Here is a 20,390-nt window from a genome sequence, read left to right on the forward strand (position 1 = left end):
TGTCAGGTTGAGTACAGCAGAGGTGTCAGCCAAGGCCTCCAACTGCAATGGGAAGCTATGATGAACTGGGAAAGAACTCTGCCCAGAGCAGCCCCCCTATGGGGTCCTTCCATTGAAGAGCTGTGAGAGGAACCACAGGAAGGGAAGGCCCGAGGGAGGCTGCTGCCCCAGCCATCTGGGGCCTGAGCAGGGCCAGGCCTTGTGATGCCAGTGTGAGAAGAGAGGGGCCCCTCCCTAGAGAAGACTAGGAAGCTTGTACCCCTGACCAGGCCAGCAGTCCTTCTGCCCCGCTCACCCATCCCCGCCCGCCCCCCCTCCTTTTGCAGGAGAGAGGAGTCTGGCTCCCCCTAGAGGCCACATGAGGCTTAAGTAGGTGTCCAACGCAATCATCAGTTTGGTGAAATTGCTTTTCTCACCAATTGTTAAGAATTCTGTGTTCCTGATTTGCTTTTGTCCCCCCCCCCCACCTCCCCCACCCCCCGCCTGCAGAGAGATCATAGATAACACCGGCAAAGAGAACGGGATTGATATCATTATGGCCGATAGGACCTTCCACCTGATCGCCGAGTCCCCTGAAGATGCCAGGTAAGGCGGGCGCTGTGGCTTCGACCCCATTGTAACTACCTCCTCACTCCTGTGCAGACCTGGGCGTCACCCCACTGGCTCTGAAAAGGTTTGATTGATTGCTCAGTGGCATTTTCCTGTTAGGATGGGTGAAGGACTGTTGAGTCCTAAGAGACTGCTGTGCTTGTCCCCGGGGGAATTCTTCACTGAGCAGGCCTGGCCACGCACAGCACCCCATTCAGGATTCCCAGCTTCGAGTGCCGCCTGCCGGACCCTTGTCGTCCCAGCTCAGGCGTTTCGTGTGACCAGCAGCCTGTGTAACCCGCAGCCACCCTCAGCTGAGAGCCCGCCCTCCCGGAGCTTCTGAGCTTTGAAAGGGAACAGCTTGTGTTTGCTGAAGGATTGAAGAGGCAGGAGCATCAACCACCGGCTGCTTAGACGGATGAGAGTGCAGTGACATTTGGAAGGTGTTTAGTCTTGATACGGAATAATTCAGTGGGACAGAAGAGACAGTTAACGCTTAGAGAATTTACTGTATTTCAGGCCATATTCTAAAGTCTGTAGGGTGATGCTGCCGATCTCTGTCATCCACTCTGAGCAATGCCAGAGAAGACCTTCCAGTTTACGAGGGTGACATCCTTCAGCTGACATTCTTCCCTTTCCAGCTCACAAATCACCAGCCCTGCCCTTTGAACGCTTCTGTGTTGACACAACACCATGGCGAGCAGCATTAAAGGCAAAGAAAATACTAGTAGTTCTTCCCCCGGGGACAACCCGCAACCCTGCCCAGATCCACAGATTAGGACACAAACTGGAAAAACGAGCAAACCTGGGGTTGTAGCCCAACATTCTGTCTGGGGTGCATAGCGACCACGCGTGGGTTTTTTTTTGTTTTGTTGTTTTTGTTTGTGGGCCAAGGAATGCCCACAGCTTTCAGCTGGATTACAGGCTCAGCACTTGGCAGCTGCCCAGTCTGTTTTGTGCCATGATGAACCTGCTAAATTTAGCATTTGGAATATTTTAGCCAAGGACTTTTTCCCCTGACCAGTGGAACGCATCTTTTAAAATTTCTTTCAGAGTCCAAGTTATTCTGTACTGATGGAAAGCTCGGCGGATTTTGCTTCTGTGGGGTGTGTGTGTGTGTGTGTGTGTGTGTGTGTGTGTGTGTGTGATCCCTGTGGCCTCCATCTTGCGTGTGTTTTCAGTGTTTAATTTGGGATATTTTTGAGCTTCCACATAAAACGACGACTGCAGTCTTGCCTCTGGGTTAACCAGAGAAACGAAGCAAATTGATGCTGGAAGTTGCCCTTGTCTCCCTGTATATGTTGAGTCTGTATATGTTGAGTATTTTCAAGCGCATGGGCACATTTTTCTTCTGCAGGAATCCCAGGTGATAGATTTTAGTGCTTTTCTATAAATAATTTACATGGCTTATCTTTACATATAGGTGGTACCTTTTTACTTAAATATCCAAGTGTGTTAAGTACTTTCTCCTCTGCCTTATTTAGTAGGAGTATGTATATATGTCTTTTTTTTTTTTTTTTCAGTTATAGTTTACATTTAATATTACTTTGTCTTACTTTTGGGTGTACATCATAGTGGTTAGTTATGTACTTTACATGGACAGTCATGTACTTTACAGAGGGTCCCCCAATATTTCCAGTACTATTCGCCCCCTAGAGGAGGAGGGCGTCCTAGCTTTTCTCCTCTTTGGTACTCCCCACATTTTGTAGCTGCTTAATAAACGTTGGATAGATGGACGGACAGAGGGATAGTTAGCCATGGTCATTTTCCTTAAGCATGTATTGATTTTCTAGTTACATCATAACCTTTGTTCTGCCCTTACTTTCCTGGGGTTGCTGGGGTTGACATGTTTTCCTTTATTATCTGATTCTGGTGGAAACAAAAACTCTTCCAAAATGAAGATAGAAGAGTGCTCTGATCAAAATAAATGTCCGTTTTCAACTCCAAGCAGCATTTTCTATTTCCAGCTCTCCTGTGGTTTCATTCACGTTAGTAGAAATCCTCCAGGTGGTTGGAACCCCCATCCTGGGGGTGAGGAGGGAAGCTGGACTTCAGGTGCCCATTCTGAGAAGGTCCTACATTATCGGCCTTCTCCCTTTGCAGTTTAGTTATCAAAAATGAAAAAGCACTTGAATATTCCCAGGCTTTCAATCAAGATTTTTCACGGAAGTGTTCTGGGTAGAACGGAGGGTTTCGTGTTTCCTGCCAATTTCTCTAGGAACTCAGTGGTCGTTGTTAAATGTCTGTAAAGGTCTGTGGGACTTGGAGGGAAGCCCTTCCAGTGATCTGAAAGTGCAACAGCTGGGACTGACGGGTACTTCAGCTCTTTCTCTTACCTTTGCTCCTTGGTGGCGGGAAACCCGCATGTGCCCCGACGTGTAAGCAAGTTAACAGCACCGTTGGTCGGAGGCCCGGCCGTTTTCCTCCACGTACAAGGGCATTGCTGTGGTGCAAATCCAGAGGCTGGCCACTGCTGACAGCCGCTCTCCTCCCCACAGCCAGTGGTTCAGCGTGCTGAGTCAGGTCCACGCGTCCACGGACCAGGAGATTCGGGAGATGCACGATGAGCAGGCAAACCCGCAAAATGCCGTGGTGAGTGAGCATCCGTGGGGTGGAGGTGATGCCCCGAGGGAGGCGAGGGAGCTGGGAATTTCTAGGCAATCTTTATTTTTAAAGGGACAGTATAGTAATTAAAGATGAAAACAGGAATATTCTGGCTAAAAAATCATACATCAGAACAGAATAAATTATACATTAGAGGTAGTAACAAGTTCCAATTCTTCTGCCTCAAACCATTAAAACAACAACAACAACAAAATCCCAATTTTTACCAAATCATGAGAGCATATTACACTTTTCTTACCAGGACTTAGTGAATCTTGAATGGTATTCTGTCTTTGTCTGTACAGAGCCATAGAAATCTTGTTTTAGAAATAACATCTTATCTTATAAGAAAAACTTAACATCAAAGTTTCTTAGCAGAATAAATAAAAAATTTAGTGACAGACCTTAGTCTAAATCAGAACATTTGTATTATTGAAAGAAGTGCGTAAACACTCCTCACTGAAGGCACTTTAAGAAAAAGACAGGAAGATTAATTTATAATTTTTTTAATGAGTGAACTGTAGAACCTGCCCTGCCTGGAGGCTGTCCGTACTCACTAAATGCCTTCTTAGGAGCCTTTTGCTGGCCTGCTTGGAGGGTCGTGATCTGGGGGCATTAAGGTAAAGAGCTCTGTATCTGAATGGTTCTCTCACGCCCTCTACTTTCTGCCCCATCTGTTCCAGGGCACGCTGGACGTGGGGCTCATCGACTCCGTGTGCGCCTCCGACAGCCCCGACAGGTGAGCTCAGAAGTGACTTTTAACAAAAGCATTTCGTTACCTGCATGCGTTGCCATCTCTCTCTGCTCCTGGGCCACCTTCCTCTTTCTGGGCCGTGAGAGTTCTCTGAGCCGCACGTTCCCACCGGGGCCACCTCAGCAGTCCACCGTCTTCGTGCTTGGTACCCAGTGTTACATCACCTGAAAGTTTCCCTCTCCGTGTCTCTCTGGGAGTGCGTGAAAACCTAATGGAGACAGTCCTTTAAAACAATAAAAAACACGTGTAGGAGAAATAGTTTTTATTTGGATACAGCACGAACTCAGGATTCATACAGGAGGAAAATGCCTGTGTAGGAAAACAGTGTTTTAGCACAGTATTCCAGAAAGGGTGTAGCTCCCCTTCCTAAACTTAATAATGAATTCAAAAGATTTTTTTTTTAATTTTTATTGATTTCAGAGAGGAAGGGAGAGGGAGGAGAGAGAGATAGAAACATCAATGCTGAGAATCATTTGATTAGCTGCCTCCTGCACGCCCCCCACTGGGGATTGAGCCCACAACCCAGCCATGTGCCCTTGACCGGAATCGAACTCGGAACCCTTCAGTCCACAGGCCAGTGCTCTATCCACTGAGCCACATTAGCTAGGGCTGAATTCAAAAGGTTTTGATTGGCATTTATATGTAGAGTATTAATAAATTAAACCACATGCATTTCTTTTCCTTGACATGTCTGCCTTAATCTGCGCCTTCAGAGTAGCATTGGTTTTTAAAGGCATATCGTCTTCGGAGATGGTCTCAGAAGACCTTGTCCCAGTGACCTCTGCCTTTATCATCTCTGGTTTTCTTTGCTGTTTGTGAATTCTGAGTAAGAATCAAATCAGCTCCTGCCTTCAGCAACAGCTTTAGAACGTGAACTGTATTCAAATTGACCACAAAACTAGTGTCCACTGGGCAGCATTAGAGTTTTGGAGCGTCCATCGCCCCGTTGATGAAGGCTCTCCTGGACCATACGTCCTTGTTTTTGGCTTCACCCTGCGCCTTCCCACACCTGGCTCAGGAACCTGCCACACGTGTGTCAGGCCAGTCACTACCCAGAGCCCACATTCTTACTCTAACGGTGGCATTCCTGCCTCATCAGTGTCTGTCTGCTCCCAGCCCTTCACTCCCTCAGGCGGGGCGCGCGAACCATGCTTAGAACTTCTGTCTCTGCTCCGGCTTCCTCCTCCTCAACTGCCCACCGTTCTCCCTTCCCAACTATAGACAAATCTTTATTGCTGAGGAGCACCTGTCTTTTTCTGCCTAATACACTCTTGTTAATCTTCCTTCCTTTTCCTTGAACTTTTGCTGCACTTGAACTTGCCAGAGAGGCAGTCCCTAGCTGACACTGTCAGATAGAGGAATTGGTATGAGCAATGACCTGTGAGAGGCTCAAGGCGCTGAGGGGAAAAAAGTAAATTTCCATTATTATGCTACCCCTGACTGGGAAAGGAGCCCTTGTTAGATTGCTTTGAAAACAGGGGCCCAGGTGGCTTTTTGTACCCGGCATAATGAAGTGTATAAGATATTCCGTTTACCCCTTTTTACTGATCTTCTTCTATTACTGGTGTCTGACATTTCATTACCAACCCACAGAAATATTATCCAAGGAAGGACCCAGAGGCAGAAAGAGATTTACTTTGGAGAGGCATCAAAACAAAATTTTCCCCTTCGGTCACCTTAGGTAGCCTTCCCGGAACCGAGTTGCATCTGGAAAGTTTTGCGTGAAGACATGTGTTCCCTTCCAGGGCCCTCAGAATGTGTCGCTCCAAGTGAAAAGGTTAATGATGCATAAAATAAATCCTGCGGAAATGAGCAAGGCTTGCCGTCCTTACTGTAAAACACAAATAGCACGGCCGTTTCTATCTCCATTGGCCCATAAGCCCGGAGAAAGGCCTTCAGTCCTGGTTCACACAGAGGTGATGCTCACCGTCGAGCTAAGAGGCTTTGCTCCCTTCTCGCCCTGTCGCTCAGGCCCAATTCGTTTGTGATCATCACGGCCAACCGGGTCCTGCACTGCAACGCCGACACGCCGGAGGAGATGCACCACTGGATCACGCTGCTGCAGCGGTCCAAGGGCGACACCCGGGTGGAGGGCCAGGAATTCATCGTCAGAGGTGACTGCCAGCGACGCTTTCCTTTTCACGGACTCCTGCTCTCATGGGCATGGATGTCTGCACTGTTTCCATGTTGAGCAGCTTTTCCAAGTCATTTACTTGCTAAAGATAAGACAGAAATGATCACTTTCATTTCTAGCAAATCATTTGTAAGCATCGTGCCGATGATCACCTGGTATTTGGCGTTTCTCTTCCTGGTTCTCGATTTACACTCCCCTCTTGCTCTCCAGGGTGGTTGCACAAAGAAGTCAAGAACAGCCCGAAGATGTCTTCGCTGAAGCTGAAGAAGCGGTGGTTTGTGCTCACCCACAACTCCTTGGATTACTACAAGAGCTCGGAGAAGAATGCTCTGAAGCTGGGCACCCTGGTCCTCAACAGCCTCTGCTCGGTCGTGCCCCCGGACGAGAAGGTTTTCAAAGAGACAGGTAACTGGGGCCGTGTGCTCACAGCGCGCGGGGCCCGAAACAGCCGCATCAGCTCATAAGAGTTCTGGGTCTGCTCAGGGCAAAGGAATGAGATCCTACCAAGAGCGTGTGCTTTTTTTTTTCCTCAAAAAGAAGCTCTTCTCTGGCTGACTTACCTTCCGAGGCTGTCTGTGCTTAGCTATGTGAACACTTACTATATAAACCATCGTAAAGAGGTCTTGATTGATGGAGTTGCAGAAAGAGTCTTCTAAGGACAGGAACATGTTAAGCCAATGAAGATTGTCCTATAGGAAGCTTTATTTTTATTTGCTTGAGTTTCGTTGTTTTTATCATTGTGCCACGAGAGTCAGAATGCAATCTAAAAAAAGGCAAATCCTGCCAGTGAGCGTAACTTAAATAAAATAGAGGGTAAGCTTAGTTTTTTTCTTTTCTTTTCAGTATTATACAAAATAGCTCTAGGCTTATTTTGATTTTTTGTTGGTAGGTGTGATTTTGTGCTCCTTTAAAAATATAGCTATTCCATGTAAAAAATACTGGTATGTTTTTAGTTAGTTACTCTGTTCCAAATGACAGCTTGTTTTGAGCTCAGAAACGGCTTACTTATTAGCACAGGTGTTTTCAGGGGAGAGTCTGAGGAGGGAGAGGAGAACAGGGAGGGAGAAGGAGAAAGCTGTGGGCAGCGTTTTCTCTCTAGTCCAAGAGCCATGAGAGGGGCTTAGTTTATGTGTTTTTCATCCAGATCCAATGTTACACTTTGCACATTGAATTCTGGGTTTATTAGTTTATGTTTGTCTTCCTCTCTCACTGTGAACTCCTCCTGCCTTTTGGATACCTAGGTGCCCAGTGCAGAGCCAGGCACCTGTACGCGTTCAGCAGTGACTGTTGAATTAAGCAATTAAAGGGGCTCAGGTGGAGGTGGCGGAGGCTGGACTCCTGCGACTCTGATGCGGGAGCGTGGCCTTGGTGGCAGAGGTCAGCGCTGACGTGTGTGCGATGCGTCTGTTACAGGCTACTGGAACGTCACCGTGTACGGACGCAAGCACTGCTATCGCCTCTACACGAAGCTGCTCAACGAGGCCACCAGGTGGTCCAGCGCCATTCAGAATGTGACGGACACCAAGGCCCCCATCGACACGCCCACCCAGCAGCTGATTCAGGACATCAAGGTAGGGCGGATCCGAGCCCACCCCGGTGGTTCAGAGTCGCTCCCAGATTGTCATCTTCAGGACCTCAAGGCGTCAGCGTTAGTCGAGCTCCATTTTTATTCTGTAATCAGAGCTAACTCTTGGTAAATTTTGTGTTTGCGTAGCCCTGCCTTTAGGAGTCTAAATGTGAGATTTTAGGCGAAGTTTTATGCTGAAATATTTTATCTTTACGGGGTGTTTGCTGTTGCTGCTGAGGCAGACCTGACTGCTGGGTTCAAGGCAGAGGGACAGTGGTCTGTGGTTTGGAGTTAGGTTCCCCATCCCAGTGGCGTGGATTGTGTTGGGAACAACATGCTGTGCCAAACGACCTCAGCCCTGAGTTGGGGACCTCCTAGGAGTAACACGATAATTCTTCTCTTAACTATGTACAGTTTCTAGACCGCACAGGTGGAGTCACAGAGAGCCAGGGTTGGTCTAGAAAACTTGGAAACTGTACCAGGGGCCCCTAAACTCACAAAAGCTCCTGTCCCCAGATCAACAGTGACCGTGTTAAATGGCCATTTCCTGTGTGTAAAGATGAGCTGCTCAGTAACTGTGTGCTGAATGAGTGAACACACAATTAAAAGGCCGTGGTGCCCGAGGATTAATGCGCTCTTTATCCTGGGAGGGAGGGAGACATGGGGTATTGCATAGCTCACTCAGCTGGTCAGTCCCTGGTGCAGAGCCAGGTCAAAGGAATTGTTTTTACCGCTATTCCTCCATGTTATCCATGCAGACAGATTCCCAACACGAAGGAAGGAGCTGGAGCTGATTCGAAAATGATAGTGAGACGGGTATTTATTTACTGATTAGCTGGCCCGGCTGGAGTGGCTCAGTTGGTTGAGCTTCATGCTGTGCGCCAAAAGGTTGCCGGTTTGATTCTGGGTCAGGGCACATAATTGGGTTGCAGGTTCAATCCCCAGTCAGAGCACATATGAAGGCAGCCAGTCGATGTTTCTCTCTCACATCAGTGATGTTTCTCTCTCTCCTCTCTCTCTCTCTTTCTCTCTCTCTATTTCTCTCTCTCTCCCCCTTCTCTGTATCTCAAGTGAGGATTTTGAAAACAAGGAAATTAGCACATTGGATGGAGGAGGCAAACTCAGCCTTTGCACATGTGGAAAAGGGTCTCATGTCAGTAGTATGTTAATGTCCCACCAAATTCAAGTCAGCCTCTTGGTATCAAAGTTATATGATTCCTGGGTGTTGGAAGCTAAATTCCACCGAGTGTGTTATTATCCAAGACTCTGCAAAGCTTTCTGTGGAGCCCAGGATGCTGGATAACTTTATTTCTAGCCTTAAAAATTTTTTTGAAGCTTTCTTTTGAGATCGGAGTAAAAAAAATGCACATATCAGCTGAACTTTATCTTCTAAGGTTTATCTAGTCTTACAGTCTCTTAATCAGTTTGAAATCAGGCATTCAAAGAGTATTAGAATTTTCCAAATGTGAAAACGTGCTTTTCAAAAAACGAGACAAGCTGCCCTAATTAAGTCCATACCACTTTATTTTTAAGTAAGTAAAGTTTTTCCTACTTTTAATCGAGTATTACTGACAAAGTTTCATAGTGGAAATGGAATTACCAGGGTAGAGTGACTCATTGACTCTCCTCCAACTCTTCTGTGTATTTAAAGTCATAAAAGTAACTGGCTTTTCGCATCCCATATGAACATTTTAGGAGCATAAATACGTGGTGAATTTCTGTGAGCAGATCTCTTAAATTTTAGGAGCGAGAGAGAAGGCAGGCACATGGAAAGACAGTCTCACTATACCTGTAGCTTTTGGGTAGAGAGAGAATACAGGAGACAAATTAAAGAACTAGCAAAATGCATTTTAAAATGAATTAAAGGTAAAGATATATGGTTTGGCTAAGCGACAGCTAAATAATTAGCAAGAGAACTTTAAATTTATTTTTTAAGTCTGCATCATTTCAGGGGGAAACTTTTAAGTAACGTGGGAGAATATATGTGGTTGTGGCTTGTGTGCAGACACAGACTGGGGTCTCTTCGGGCTTCCAGTTACTGATGCTGGGTTCCCCCCGCCACCCCGGGTGTGCTGGACGGTGTAGACTTTGGAAACACATTGGTGTGTAGGAGAACACAGGTGCGGTGATGTTTCTTGTCGTGCGTTGGCTTGCTTTCTGTAACGGCCCCTTTGCTTCCCAGGAGAACTGCCTGAACTCGGACGTCGTGGAGCAGATTTACAAGCGGAACCCCATCCTCCGGCACACCCACCACCCGCTGCACTCCCCGCTGCTGCCCCTGCCCTACGGAGACATCAACCTCAACCGTGAGTCCCCGTGCCACCCACTTCAGGCACTGGTCCTGCTTTCCCCGTTAACTCCCTCGCTGTATCAGCATCCCGTGGTTGCAGTGGTGTGAGGACTGTTGTACTGGAGGGAAAAACTTGAAAGGAATCTGAAAATGCCAGCACTCCCGTCCACGCACTCAGTCACCTTAATATCACCAAGAACAGATGCTACAGTCTTGGTTCCGATTATGGAACCAATTGGCAACAGACCAACTTTTTAAGTAAGAATTTTGTACGATAAAGTGATTGAATTCCATAACAAGACAATTATGAAATTATATAATTCATAAACAGTTAAGACTTACATAACATATCTTGCCCCCATAGTTTTTATCATTATTATTGATTTTAGAGAAATGGAGGGAGGGAGAGAGAGAGAGACGTTGATCATTTGCTTCCTGCACATGCCCCAACTGGGGATCGACCTGCAACCTGGGTATGTGCCCTGACTGGGAATCGAACGAACCCGTGTCCAGGACGATGCTCCAACCAACTGAGCCACCCAGCCAGGGCACCCTTCTGTGTTTTAACAGCTTTTTCCCGCCGATTCAAAGTTACAGAGACTCTGGTGAGCACTGTGTCATGGCGTAGCTGTCTGTCCCCGCTCCTTCCTCTCACCTGCTGCTCACGTCGTCCTTCTCGGACCCCCTGGTGTGACCCCTGTTGGTTTGCTTCCCCCAGTGCTCAAGGACAAAGGCTACACCACCCTGCAGGATGAAGCCATCAAGATCTTCAACTCCCTGCAGCAGCTGGAGTCCATGTCCGACCCCATCCCCATCATCCAGGGCATCCTCCAGACGGGGCACGACCTGCGCCCGCTGCGCGACGAGCTGTACTGCCAGCTCATCAAGCAGACCAACAAGGTGCCGCACCCGGGCAGCGCCGGCAACCTGTGCAGCTGGCAGATCCTGACGTGCCTGAGCTGCGCCTTCCTGCCCAGCCGGGGCATCCTCAAGTACCTCAAGTTCCACCTGAAAAGGTACGAGCTGAAGACACATACCGCAGCATTTTACTGCCTTGTGGGATCTGAAAAACAAAATAAACAAGCAAAACAGACAGAGACAGAGGCATAGACACAGACGGTTGCCAGAAAAGGGGGGCAGGGGGATGGCTGGGTGACAAAGGTGAAGGGATTGAGAAGTACAGATGGGTAGTCACACAGTGGTCAGGGGATGTAAAGTACAGCCTAGGAAATACAGTCACTAATATTGTGATAATTATAAATGGTGTTAGGTGCGTACCGGACTTACGGGGGGGAAGGGGGGGCGGCAGTAGGGAATCACTTTGTAAGGTATATAAATGTCTAACTACTAAGCTGTACTCCTGAAACGAATAAAACATTGATGTGTACTATAATTTAAACATTTAAAAATGATTTTCAATGAGGAAAAAGTTTGAGATGGCCTGGGCAGAGCTGTTCACGCAGGTGGTGAGATGGACTGTGGTTCGGATCCAGAGGACCTCGACCTAGTGGGGTCAGGGACTCCGGGTCAGACGGGTGGGTCGCTGATGTGAGCTCAGAGGGAGCACAGATAGCATTCGTCTCTCTAAGCCGCCAAGGCTGTGTCAGGGACCAGGCCACCTTCAGGGTAGTTCCCAACGTGTCGGAGGACATTGGATCCATTTAATTACTACAGCCATAAAGAGATAGAAAGCCCCCAAACTTAGGTACTCATTCCACATGAAACACTGGTAGAAACAGCCTGGTTCAGATCCTGATTAACGGTGGAAAACCATTTGCACAGGACAGTCCGAGGCAGGGCTCTCAAGTGCAACGGCCCTGCTGAGGTGGAAGTTGCTTCCAGGCAATCACTGGCTTTTGGGGTTGTTGTTGTTGTTTGTATTTAAACTGAACCTGCACAGGCTGTGCTGGGCCCCTGCCGGGAAGTGTCTGGTGTCTGCTCCATTCACCACCAGGTGCCTGCCCGCCACCTCGAAGCAGCCCGCCGCCAGCCGCCAGCCGCCCCCAGTCTGGCAGTTAACAGTTGGTCCTTGTCTCCTAGGATACGGGAACAGTTTCCAGGAACCGAGATGGAAAAATACGCCCTCTTCATTTACGAATCTCTTAAGAAAACCAAGTGCAGAGAGTTTGTGCCTTCCCGCGATGAAATAGAAGCTCTGATCCACAGGCAGGAAATGACGTCCATGGTGTACTGCCACGGCGGGGGCTCCTGCAAGATCACCATTAACTCCCACACCACGGCCGGGGAGGTGAGGGCCGCCCCGCCTGGCATCCGTGTGATGCCTGATGCCGACTTGCTTTAGTAGGAAAGGGGTGCACAGTCAGATCGGCTGTCGTGCCAGGTTGTGATTCGCATAGTGTGGCTGCTCAGTAAACACGGAAACAAACGTAACCTGCAACCAGCCACAGTGTAAAGAGATAAAAATGGGTATTGAAGCTGAGTAGAGACACCAAATCAAAGTGCCTGTGTGTCTGAGACAACCCCAGTCCTGCTGATCTGACAAGCAGTGGCGTGTCTCGTAGAGATTGCCACCCTGACTCGGGCTGTCCACTATGGCAGGGGTATCACACTTCCGCATAAGGTGTTGATATTTCCACATGAATATCTAGATTGTTCACTCAGGTGAACACCTTTTCTTTTCTTTTCTTTGTTTTGTTTTTTTCTCTCTCCTTTAACATTTAAGTAAAGGCTGAAATTGTCTTGTGTAGAAGATACATCAGTGGAAGTCACTGTTGTATCTTGCAGGTTTTTTGTGTGTTTTTTTTGTATTTTTTAATTTTTATAAGCATTTATTTGAGCCAAACTGATGACATGTTGGGGACCAAGATTACTTTCTCTCTCTCTCTCTCTCTCTCTCTCTCTCTCTCTCTCTCTCTCGGAGTTTTTGAAGCACAGGGTTTCCGTTTTCATGCGCTTTTTCTCCTTGTATGGGTTTGTAAGACATTGGCCCAATATCTGCCCCTACCTGTGTTCTTTTTGCCAAGAAAGAGCTAATAAAACTGGTTTCAAGAGAACAAAGGAGAAACGGCACCTTTGGAATTCTGGGTGGGCACACAGGACACTTTTGGGAGGCTCTTTGGACCCTCACTTGCTGGCAGCTCCCTCTGAGTTCCCAGGAAGGCACATTCTAGAAGCACAGCTCTGGGCGCTGACGGCCTCGGCGTGTCTTCCAGGTGGTGGAGAAGCTGATCAGGGGCCTGGCCATGGAGGACAGCAGGAACATGTTTGCCCTGTTCGAGTCCAACGGCCACGTCGACAAGGCCATCGAGAGCCGGACCATTGTCGCCGATGTGCTAGCAAAGTTTGAAAAGTAAGTTCCTTCTCCCTGAAGTGCCAGCTGAGTAACTAAAAGCACCTAAGAACAAGAGTGGGGGACTTGAACTTCATTTCCAGCCTCCGAGTGCACTGGAGTTTGTTTTATTTTACCTGTGTTGATGCTTACTTAGCTTTTCATCTCTGCGGGCTGATTTTTTGATTCCTAGATAAAGCCACTGTCTGAGGCATGGTTCAGTTTGTCATTGTTCCTTTGCCCCATTCCTTCCGTCCCCTCTTTTACTCATTGCCTTGGGATTCCTGGTTCGTAGGTTTTCACTTGTTCATTAGCTTTGAAACAGAGCTAGTAGACGCAAGCCAACTTAGAACTCTTTATATCTCTCTTGGAACTCTAATTGTGATCTGTGCCTCTTATATCCCTTTAATGGCAGAAAAGAATATCCCTGCTCCATATGAACACAGCCTCCATAATAGTCATGTCAATTTGTATAAATGTCGTAGTTTATTTGAGGGTTGGGAATGAAGAAATCGCCTTGGTTTCTTTCCTTTCTGTGGATTCAGCATAATGCTTAGCTGGCACTAACTAGACTGGGGCACTCGAAAAATACTTGTTAGCACAGTTTAATTGAAGGCTGCCTGTTTGCTGTGTTCAAGTGAGACCCGGACGAAAGCATGGCTTCCAGCTCTGGTTCAGTAGAAATCACGAGGGTCTCTGATACACCTCGCTCTTATATTGTTTTCTCGCTCTCTCCATCCTCATCTCTGCCCGCTCGGCTATCTGAGCATGGACAGGAGCTCTGCATCCTCACAAAGAATGAGCCGTGTTCAGTCAGCTCCCGGTGGGTCACCCAAGGCCTGCTTCCATTTTGCTTCCTGAGTCTCTCTTGACTTCTGTCTGTAGGCTGGCTGCCACCTCCGAGGTGGGCGACCTGCCCTGGAAATTCTACTTCAAGCTTTACTGCTTCCTGGACACGGACAATGTGCCGAAAGACAGCGTGGAATTCGCGTTTATGTTTGAACAGGTAAAGGAACATTTTTTTAAATATTTTTTTTTTTATTGCTTTCAGAGGAGAAGGGAGAGGGAGAGAGAGAGAAAAAAACATCAATGATGAGAGAGAATCATCGATGGGCTGTCTCCTGCACGCCCCCTACTGGGGATCTATGCCCTGACTGGTAATTGAACCTTCTGGTTCATTGGTCGATGCTCAACCACTGGCTGGGCTAAAAGGAACTTTTAGAAACAGATTCCTTTATCAGAGAGCAGGGGTGAAACCCATTACTACTACCTTTGTAAATTAACTGCTAATCCTTAGAAATTCGACATGGCCGTCAACTTCCCCGCATGGAGACGGTCGGCTGCTTGTAGATGAAACTTATGCCCATTTTAGTTGAACTCCTGTGCCAGGAACTGCTCTAGTTGGGCCGAGAGACAATCGGGAATAAAATAAACGTGTTAGATGGTATCCGTGCTGGGGAAGCAGCGAAGCGGGGTCAGGGTACCATTTTCAGGGAAGGTGACATTTGAGAGAAATCTGATGGAGGAGGGCGTGAGCCAGGCGGGCATCCTGCGCCTGCCCCTAACGCTGTGACCGCTCCTTCCAGGCCCATGAAGCTGTCATCCACGGCCACTACCCGGCCCCCGAAGAAAACCTCCAGGTGCTCGCGGCCCTGCGGCTGCAGTACCTGCAGGGGGACTACTCGCTGCACAGCACCGTCCCGCCCCTCGAGGAGGTGTACTCCCTGCAGAGGCTCAAGGCCCGCATCAGCCAGGCCACCAAAAGCTGCGCCCCGTGTGAGCGGCAGCGGCGGACCAGCTTCCTGGAGGGCACGCTCAGGCGGAGCTTCCGCACGGGCACGGGCGCTGTGGTCCGGCAGAAGGCGGAGGAGGAGCAGATGCTGGACATGTGGATCAAGGAAGAGGTCTCCTCTGCTCGCGCCAGCATCATCGACAAGTGGAAGAAGTTTCAGGGGATGAGCCAGGAGCAGGCCATGGCCAAGTACATGGCCGTGATCAAGGAGTGGCCTGGCTATGGGTCCACGCTCTTTGACGTGGAGGTGAGAGCCCGCTGTTGGGCGGGTGCGCGGGCAATGGCTGCTTCGGGGACCAGGCTGTGTCCGAGGACATAGGTCAGTGCGCCCATGGCCAAGTGCGCACGGAGGGAGGATGAGTCGGAACACTGCTCCCTCTTTTCTTAAAGCACCCACATTTTACTCTTCACACCCACCCACTAAAGGGTTTTTTTTTTTTCCTTCTTTATAGTAAATGCTTTTTTAATAATATGAGTGAGTGAAAAATTAAGATGTCACCTATTCTGAAATAACTTCTTTCTTATGGAAGCTACAGATCCAATAAAAAGTGCTGGTAGACATGCATTGTAAAATTTTTAAAAAATTAGAACTATGTATTCAAAACTTTGGATATACTTGGATTATTTTACTTTTTTTTCCCCCATGACTATTTTTAGGGAAGAATTTCTGTTTCATATTTGGAATCTAGCCATTAAATTTTTCTGTTTTGTTAAAGTAGACCATTTATTTAAAAAAAAAAATAAAAATCTTACTGATGGTTTAGATCCAGGCTTGGCCAACTGCAACCTGAGGGCCAAACCATGCCTGCCTCTTTTTTTTTTTTTTTTTTTTTTTGTAATAAAGTTTTATGGGAACACAGCCATGTTCATTCCTTTATATATCTTTGGACACTTTCACATTAAAGTGGCAGAACTGAGTGGCTGTGGGAGGGACCATGTGGCCAATAAGCCTGAAATATTTACTGTCTGTCTCTTAACATAAGCTTACCAGTCCCAGGTCCAGATGGGCTTCCGTTTTTCCTTATCACAATTCAGGATGTTATCTGATAACCTCTAAGTGAGAGTGTAAACATCTACAGATTGATTTTGTATTTCAAGATCCCTTCATGGCTTTTCATGGGATGCTGTCTTTGGGTTGGTTGGTTGGTTGGTTGATTGCATTATATTGGTTTCTGAGTATAAATCAGATGCTTTGTCCAAGTGGCTGCTCTTGGTGTCACTCCTGTGTGTGCCGGGGCCACTGTACTGGTTCAGATCAGCCCGTGTTGTTTTCCCTGCGCTGGGGCTCTCTTTTCCTCCCCTGATCCCTGCGGGGAAGTCTGTCATTACCCAGTGAGATCGGCCACTGCCACACAGCAGGTCACTGCTGCTCCCTGTCAAGACACGTGTTGTTCACAAGGAGCCAAAACTGTTCAGCCCAGAGTGATGTAAAGGATTTCCCTCTGTGATCCTAGATTTTGTCAGAGAGATACCATTCCTCGTGTTCCCGTTCCCTGGCGTACATGGGCATTGCCTGCGTTCCGTATTCTGTGCAGAGGCTGGCCTGAACGCCTGTCTCGTTTTCTGGGTGCTGTGCTTCTGATTGCTTCCTGATCTAACCCTAACCCTGACTCTCGTCCCCAGTGCAAGGAAGGCGGCTTCCCCCAGGACCTGTGGTTGGGCGTCAGCGCAGACGCTGTCTCCGTCTACAAGCGTGGGGAGGGGAGACCCTTAGAAGTCTTCCAGTATGAACACATCCTCTCTTTTGGGGCCCCCCTGGCCAACACGTACAAGATCGTGGTGGATGAGCGGGAGCTGCTCTTTGAAACCAGCGAGGTAAGAGGCAAACCATGGCCTTAAAAAAAAATAGAAAAATAATGCGCCATTTCCTGATGCCTGTGACCAAGTAGTTTTATTTGAATATTTCTCACTAAAGCATAGGAAAACACAGTGTGATGGTCCCTACCCAGCTCCAGGTTCCTCCCAGGCTGAAATCTGATCATCCCAAATTTCTTCTGTATGCCTCTGCAACAGAGAAACCTGGTTCCCTTGTATCAGGGAGGAAAGGAAGAGAGAGAGAAATGATACGGATGTTCAAGAAGAAAACACCGTTTGGCGATAGAGTATTGTGAAGATCAGTGGATGCTGATGGCAGCGAGTAATAGCAGTAACACTCGTCTCTGTGGTGTCCACGGAGCAGGAGCAAGCCAGGGATGTGGCCATCCTGGGCAGAGCTAATTCTGGCTCACAGAGTCATCAAAAACGCCTGAAATATGTGTGCTGTCCGCTCCAAAGCTTACACTGTAATAATAATGACGATGATACAAGAAGCCTATTGAAGTCTCCACATAGGAAGCTGCCTACGAGTGGAGGCAGGGAATGGAGATGAATCCCGGCTGCCAGTCTGGCTGTTAAGTGCTGGAGAGGAGGGGCTAGAAGGAGCAGTCAGGCCAAGGATGTGGTGCGGGAACTAGAGGAGGCCGACCTGAGATGGAGAGAGGTGTGGGGGCCATTGCCTAGGGGATCTCGGGTGCCAGGCTGCAGGGTTTGGTCGACTCCACTGGACAGCAGGGAACTGCTCTGAGATCTTTGTGCACGAAGTAAGGACAGTGATGACAAGCAGTGATGTGGGAGGGGATTGGTTGGCAGGAAAGAGAGAACCAGGAAGTGGGAGCCAGTTAGGATGTCTTAGCAGGGATCCAGGCCAGCCTTGAGAAGCGATGGGCCAAAGGGGGTGGGAGGCGCTAATTGGAGCTCGCACAGGCCTGGAGCAGAGCTGGCCGCCTGCCGCTCTCTGCCCATCCCTGAGAGTCTCAGTTCTGTTTTCTCAGTTGCACCATGAGGCGTTGACTCAAACTATACGGTCCAGCCTTTCACAGCCATGATTGTGGGCTCTGTCGTTCACCCTTCCTTCAAGTGGGTAGAGAAATCCCAGCCCTCGTGATACCAACTTTAGCATCACCGGGTTTGTTCCTTTGTTTTTAATATGCATATCCGACCATTTCACATTCAGCACAATTGTCGTTTTTGCATGCAAGAACCACCAGGTGGTGCACACTGTTTGGAAAAGCCACAGCTCCCCTGCTCCCTGACTAGGAATAGGTAAAAGCAGGTAGACGTGTGGCTTCGTACAAAACTTGAGCTGTGGATTTGCACCGCCGGCTGGTGGTGGCCTTTCCTGGGAGGGCGTGTGGTGGTTGGGCTGGGCCCGCTGGCCCGGCAGAGACCCGTGACCCCGTGCCGATCTGCTTCCCGCGCAGGTGGTGGACGTGGCCAAGCTCATGAAAGCCTACATCAGCATGATCGTGAAGAAGCGCTACAGCACCTCGCGCTCCGTCAGCAGCCAGGGCAGCTCCAGGTGAACCCAGGCGGGAGTCCGCGTGTCTCCGGTCTCTGAACATGCCCCGCTCTGGCCTGGGCCGGCCCCCGCGTGCCAAGCCCAGGGCAGAGCTGCCGGGCCCTCTGGAAGCCTCCGGAAGGGAGGTGTCTCCGAGGGACCTTTCGCCCCGTCCACTTCAGTGATCATGTATGAAGCTGTCAACCTTAACCCGATTTCCAAAGCTTTACTACTCTTAGATGACGTATGCCTTAACGGAGAGAGAGGAAACATACCCGCGCTGCCGCCAAAGCAGCCAGAAGTGCCTTAACTTGTGGAGCAACACTAACGGACCTTCACTGTGCTACTGAGGGGACTGCGCCCCAGCTTGTGGGGGAGACTGGCAAAGCCTGGAAGTGGGGGGGCATTTATCCATCCACTATGCACTAACCTCCCCGCCTGATTTCCCGACTTTGAGGGAAGGTGAGGGAGTGGGGAGGGGGACAGGGAGCGCGAGGGGACGGTGTATTTTAGTCGGAGTGCTGCTGGCAGCCTTCCCGGAAGACGCGTATTAACTTTTTTTTTCTTTGTCTCATCTTTTAAGTCTATGTGCTTGCTTGTGCATGCATGTGTTCATAAACCCATCACTTTAATCATTGTCTCAAGAGTATTAAAAGCAAAGGGAAAAAAGGAAGTGCAATGGTGTAAACAGTCTGTCTGTATATTTTAATAGTTCAGAGTTATAGTCTCCAGTTTTTACTTTATAAGGTGGTGATATTAACAAACCGAATCCCGGATTTCCCCCCACCGTCTTTGCTGTATTTCAAAAGCCGCATTTGGACTCAGTTTTGTTATTCATGTAGCGAAGTCTGCATTCTGTGTCTGCTGTGTTATAAACAGATATGCAGCCTGCAAATAACTGTATTTATAAACCACTCTGAAACAGCTGGCTCCAGGGCTGTTTTTAGAACCATATGAAGTCTTTTTTGGAGTCTTGAGTTTCTAAAAGATTTAAGTTAAAAAAAAAATGTTTCTTTGAAAGTTAGCTCGTATGGCTCCGGGTAGATCACAGTATAACCACGTTGAATACGGGGAGAAGGGCTGTACTCCCCAGAGGTGAACTACGTGTGCAAGTCTTTAAAGGACCCTGACATTAAATGCTGAGGCTTTACTATAATACACAGATTTTATCTCAAGTTTATAATGGTGGTCTGAAAAGGCGCCTGTAAATAAATCAGCATTTCTGACCAGGAGAAAAATAATCTGGTCTTGGACTTCTATTTTCATATGGAAAAGTTGTAAAGCCTTAGGCCCATTAAGTCTACCCACAAAGAAAAAAAATAATGCCTTATCCCCTATGGACAGCCATGTGAAAGTGAAATCATCGTTTGTTGGCTGCAAGCAAGTCTGACAATAAAAGATATTAGCTGATGTACAGTGTGCTTTCTTTATCCGAGCGGCTCTCAATTCATATGGGGTCTTGTTTTGTTTTTTTTGTTGGTTTGGGGTTTAAGGCTTTGGGCTTCAGGGTGTCTCAGCTGTGTGTTCAATGCCCTTGATCACTGGTCTGAACACAGACATGTAGATGTCTCGACTGCTCTTGTAGGCACGGAGCATGACTCCAAGAAGGTAAAAGCAGGGTTCGAGGAAATCACAGGTGAAGGGTGGGCAGTGGACCTTGAGCTGGTCTGGCAATATGGCAAAGGAGAAGGAGGGCCCGAAGGAGTACAAGCGCAGGGGTGGAGGTGCAGATGGCATGCAGCAGGCGTCAGGGCCATGCTGCGGTTCCGTTGCCCTGGCCCCAAAGAGCATCTTTGTTGACCTCATATGGTTCCACCTTTGTGCCCCCCAGCCCCCCATAAATGCTATTCTCCATAGACCAGACGCCCAAAGGGATCTTTATAAAACACAAATCCAAATATATGCCTCTCCCACTCAAAACTATTACTCTCTCTCCAAAACGGTAATCTGTACCACAGTACCCTGTGTTTTCTGCCCTGGCTGCCTCGACCCTGGTTTCCTGCCACTCCACCTCCCTCCTCCTTCAGCCAAACTGACTGACTCAGCAGCACACACT

At 48.3% G+C, this 20,390-nt stretch overlaps 1 protein-coding gene across 1 annotated transcript in view; it reads left to right on the forward strand.

Annotated features, from left to right (window-relative positions):
• MYO10 (myosin X) overlaps positions 1–19,744 on the forward strand; it is a 207,344-nt gene extending 187,600 nt beyond the window's left edge. Inside the window, exons 28-41 of the mRNA XM_008151670.3 lie at positions 490–585; positions 3,087–3,180; positions 3,876–3,931; positions 5,918–6,060; positions 6,291–6,485; positions 7,494–7,651; positions 9,830–9,953; positions 10,656–10,953; positions 11,978–12,185; positions 13,111–13,247; positions 14,112–14,232; positions 14,813–15,265; positions 16,642–16,833; positions 18,258–19,744. Of these exons, the coding sequence (XP_008149892.2) occupies positions 490–585; positions 3,087–3,180; positions 3,876–3,931; positions 5,918–6,060; positions 6,291–6,485; positions 7,494–7,651; positions 9,830–9,953; positions 10,656–10,953; positions 11,978–12,185; positions 13,111–13,247; positions 14,112–14,232; positions 14,813–15,265; positions 16,642–16,833; positions 18,258–18,359 (2,377 nt within the window). The 3' untranslated portion in view covers positions 18,360–19,744. The remainder of the gene's footprint in view (positions 1–489; positions 586–3,086; positions 3,181–3,875; positions 3,932–5,917; positions 6,061–6,290; positions 6,486–7,493; positions 7,652–9,829; positions 9,954–10,655; positions 10,954–11,977; positions 12,186–13,110; positions 13,248–14,111; positions 14,233–14,812; positions 15,266–16,641; positions 16,834–18,257) is intronic.
• Positions 19,745–20,390: the final 646 nt, after the last annotated feature.

The sequence above is a fragment of the Eptesicus fuscus genome, chromosome 4 (assembly GCF_027574615.1).
Source record: "Eptesicus fuscus isolate TK198812 chromosome 4, DD_ASM_mEF_20220401, whole genome shotgun sequence".
Lineage (NCBI taxonomy): Eukaryota > Metazoa > Chordata > Mammalia > Chiroptera > Vespertilionidae > Eptesicus > Eptesicus fuscus.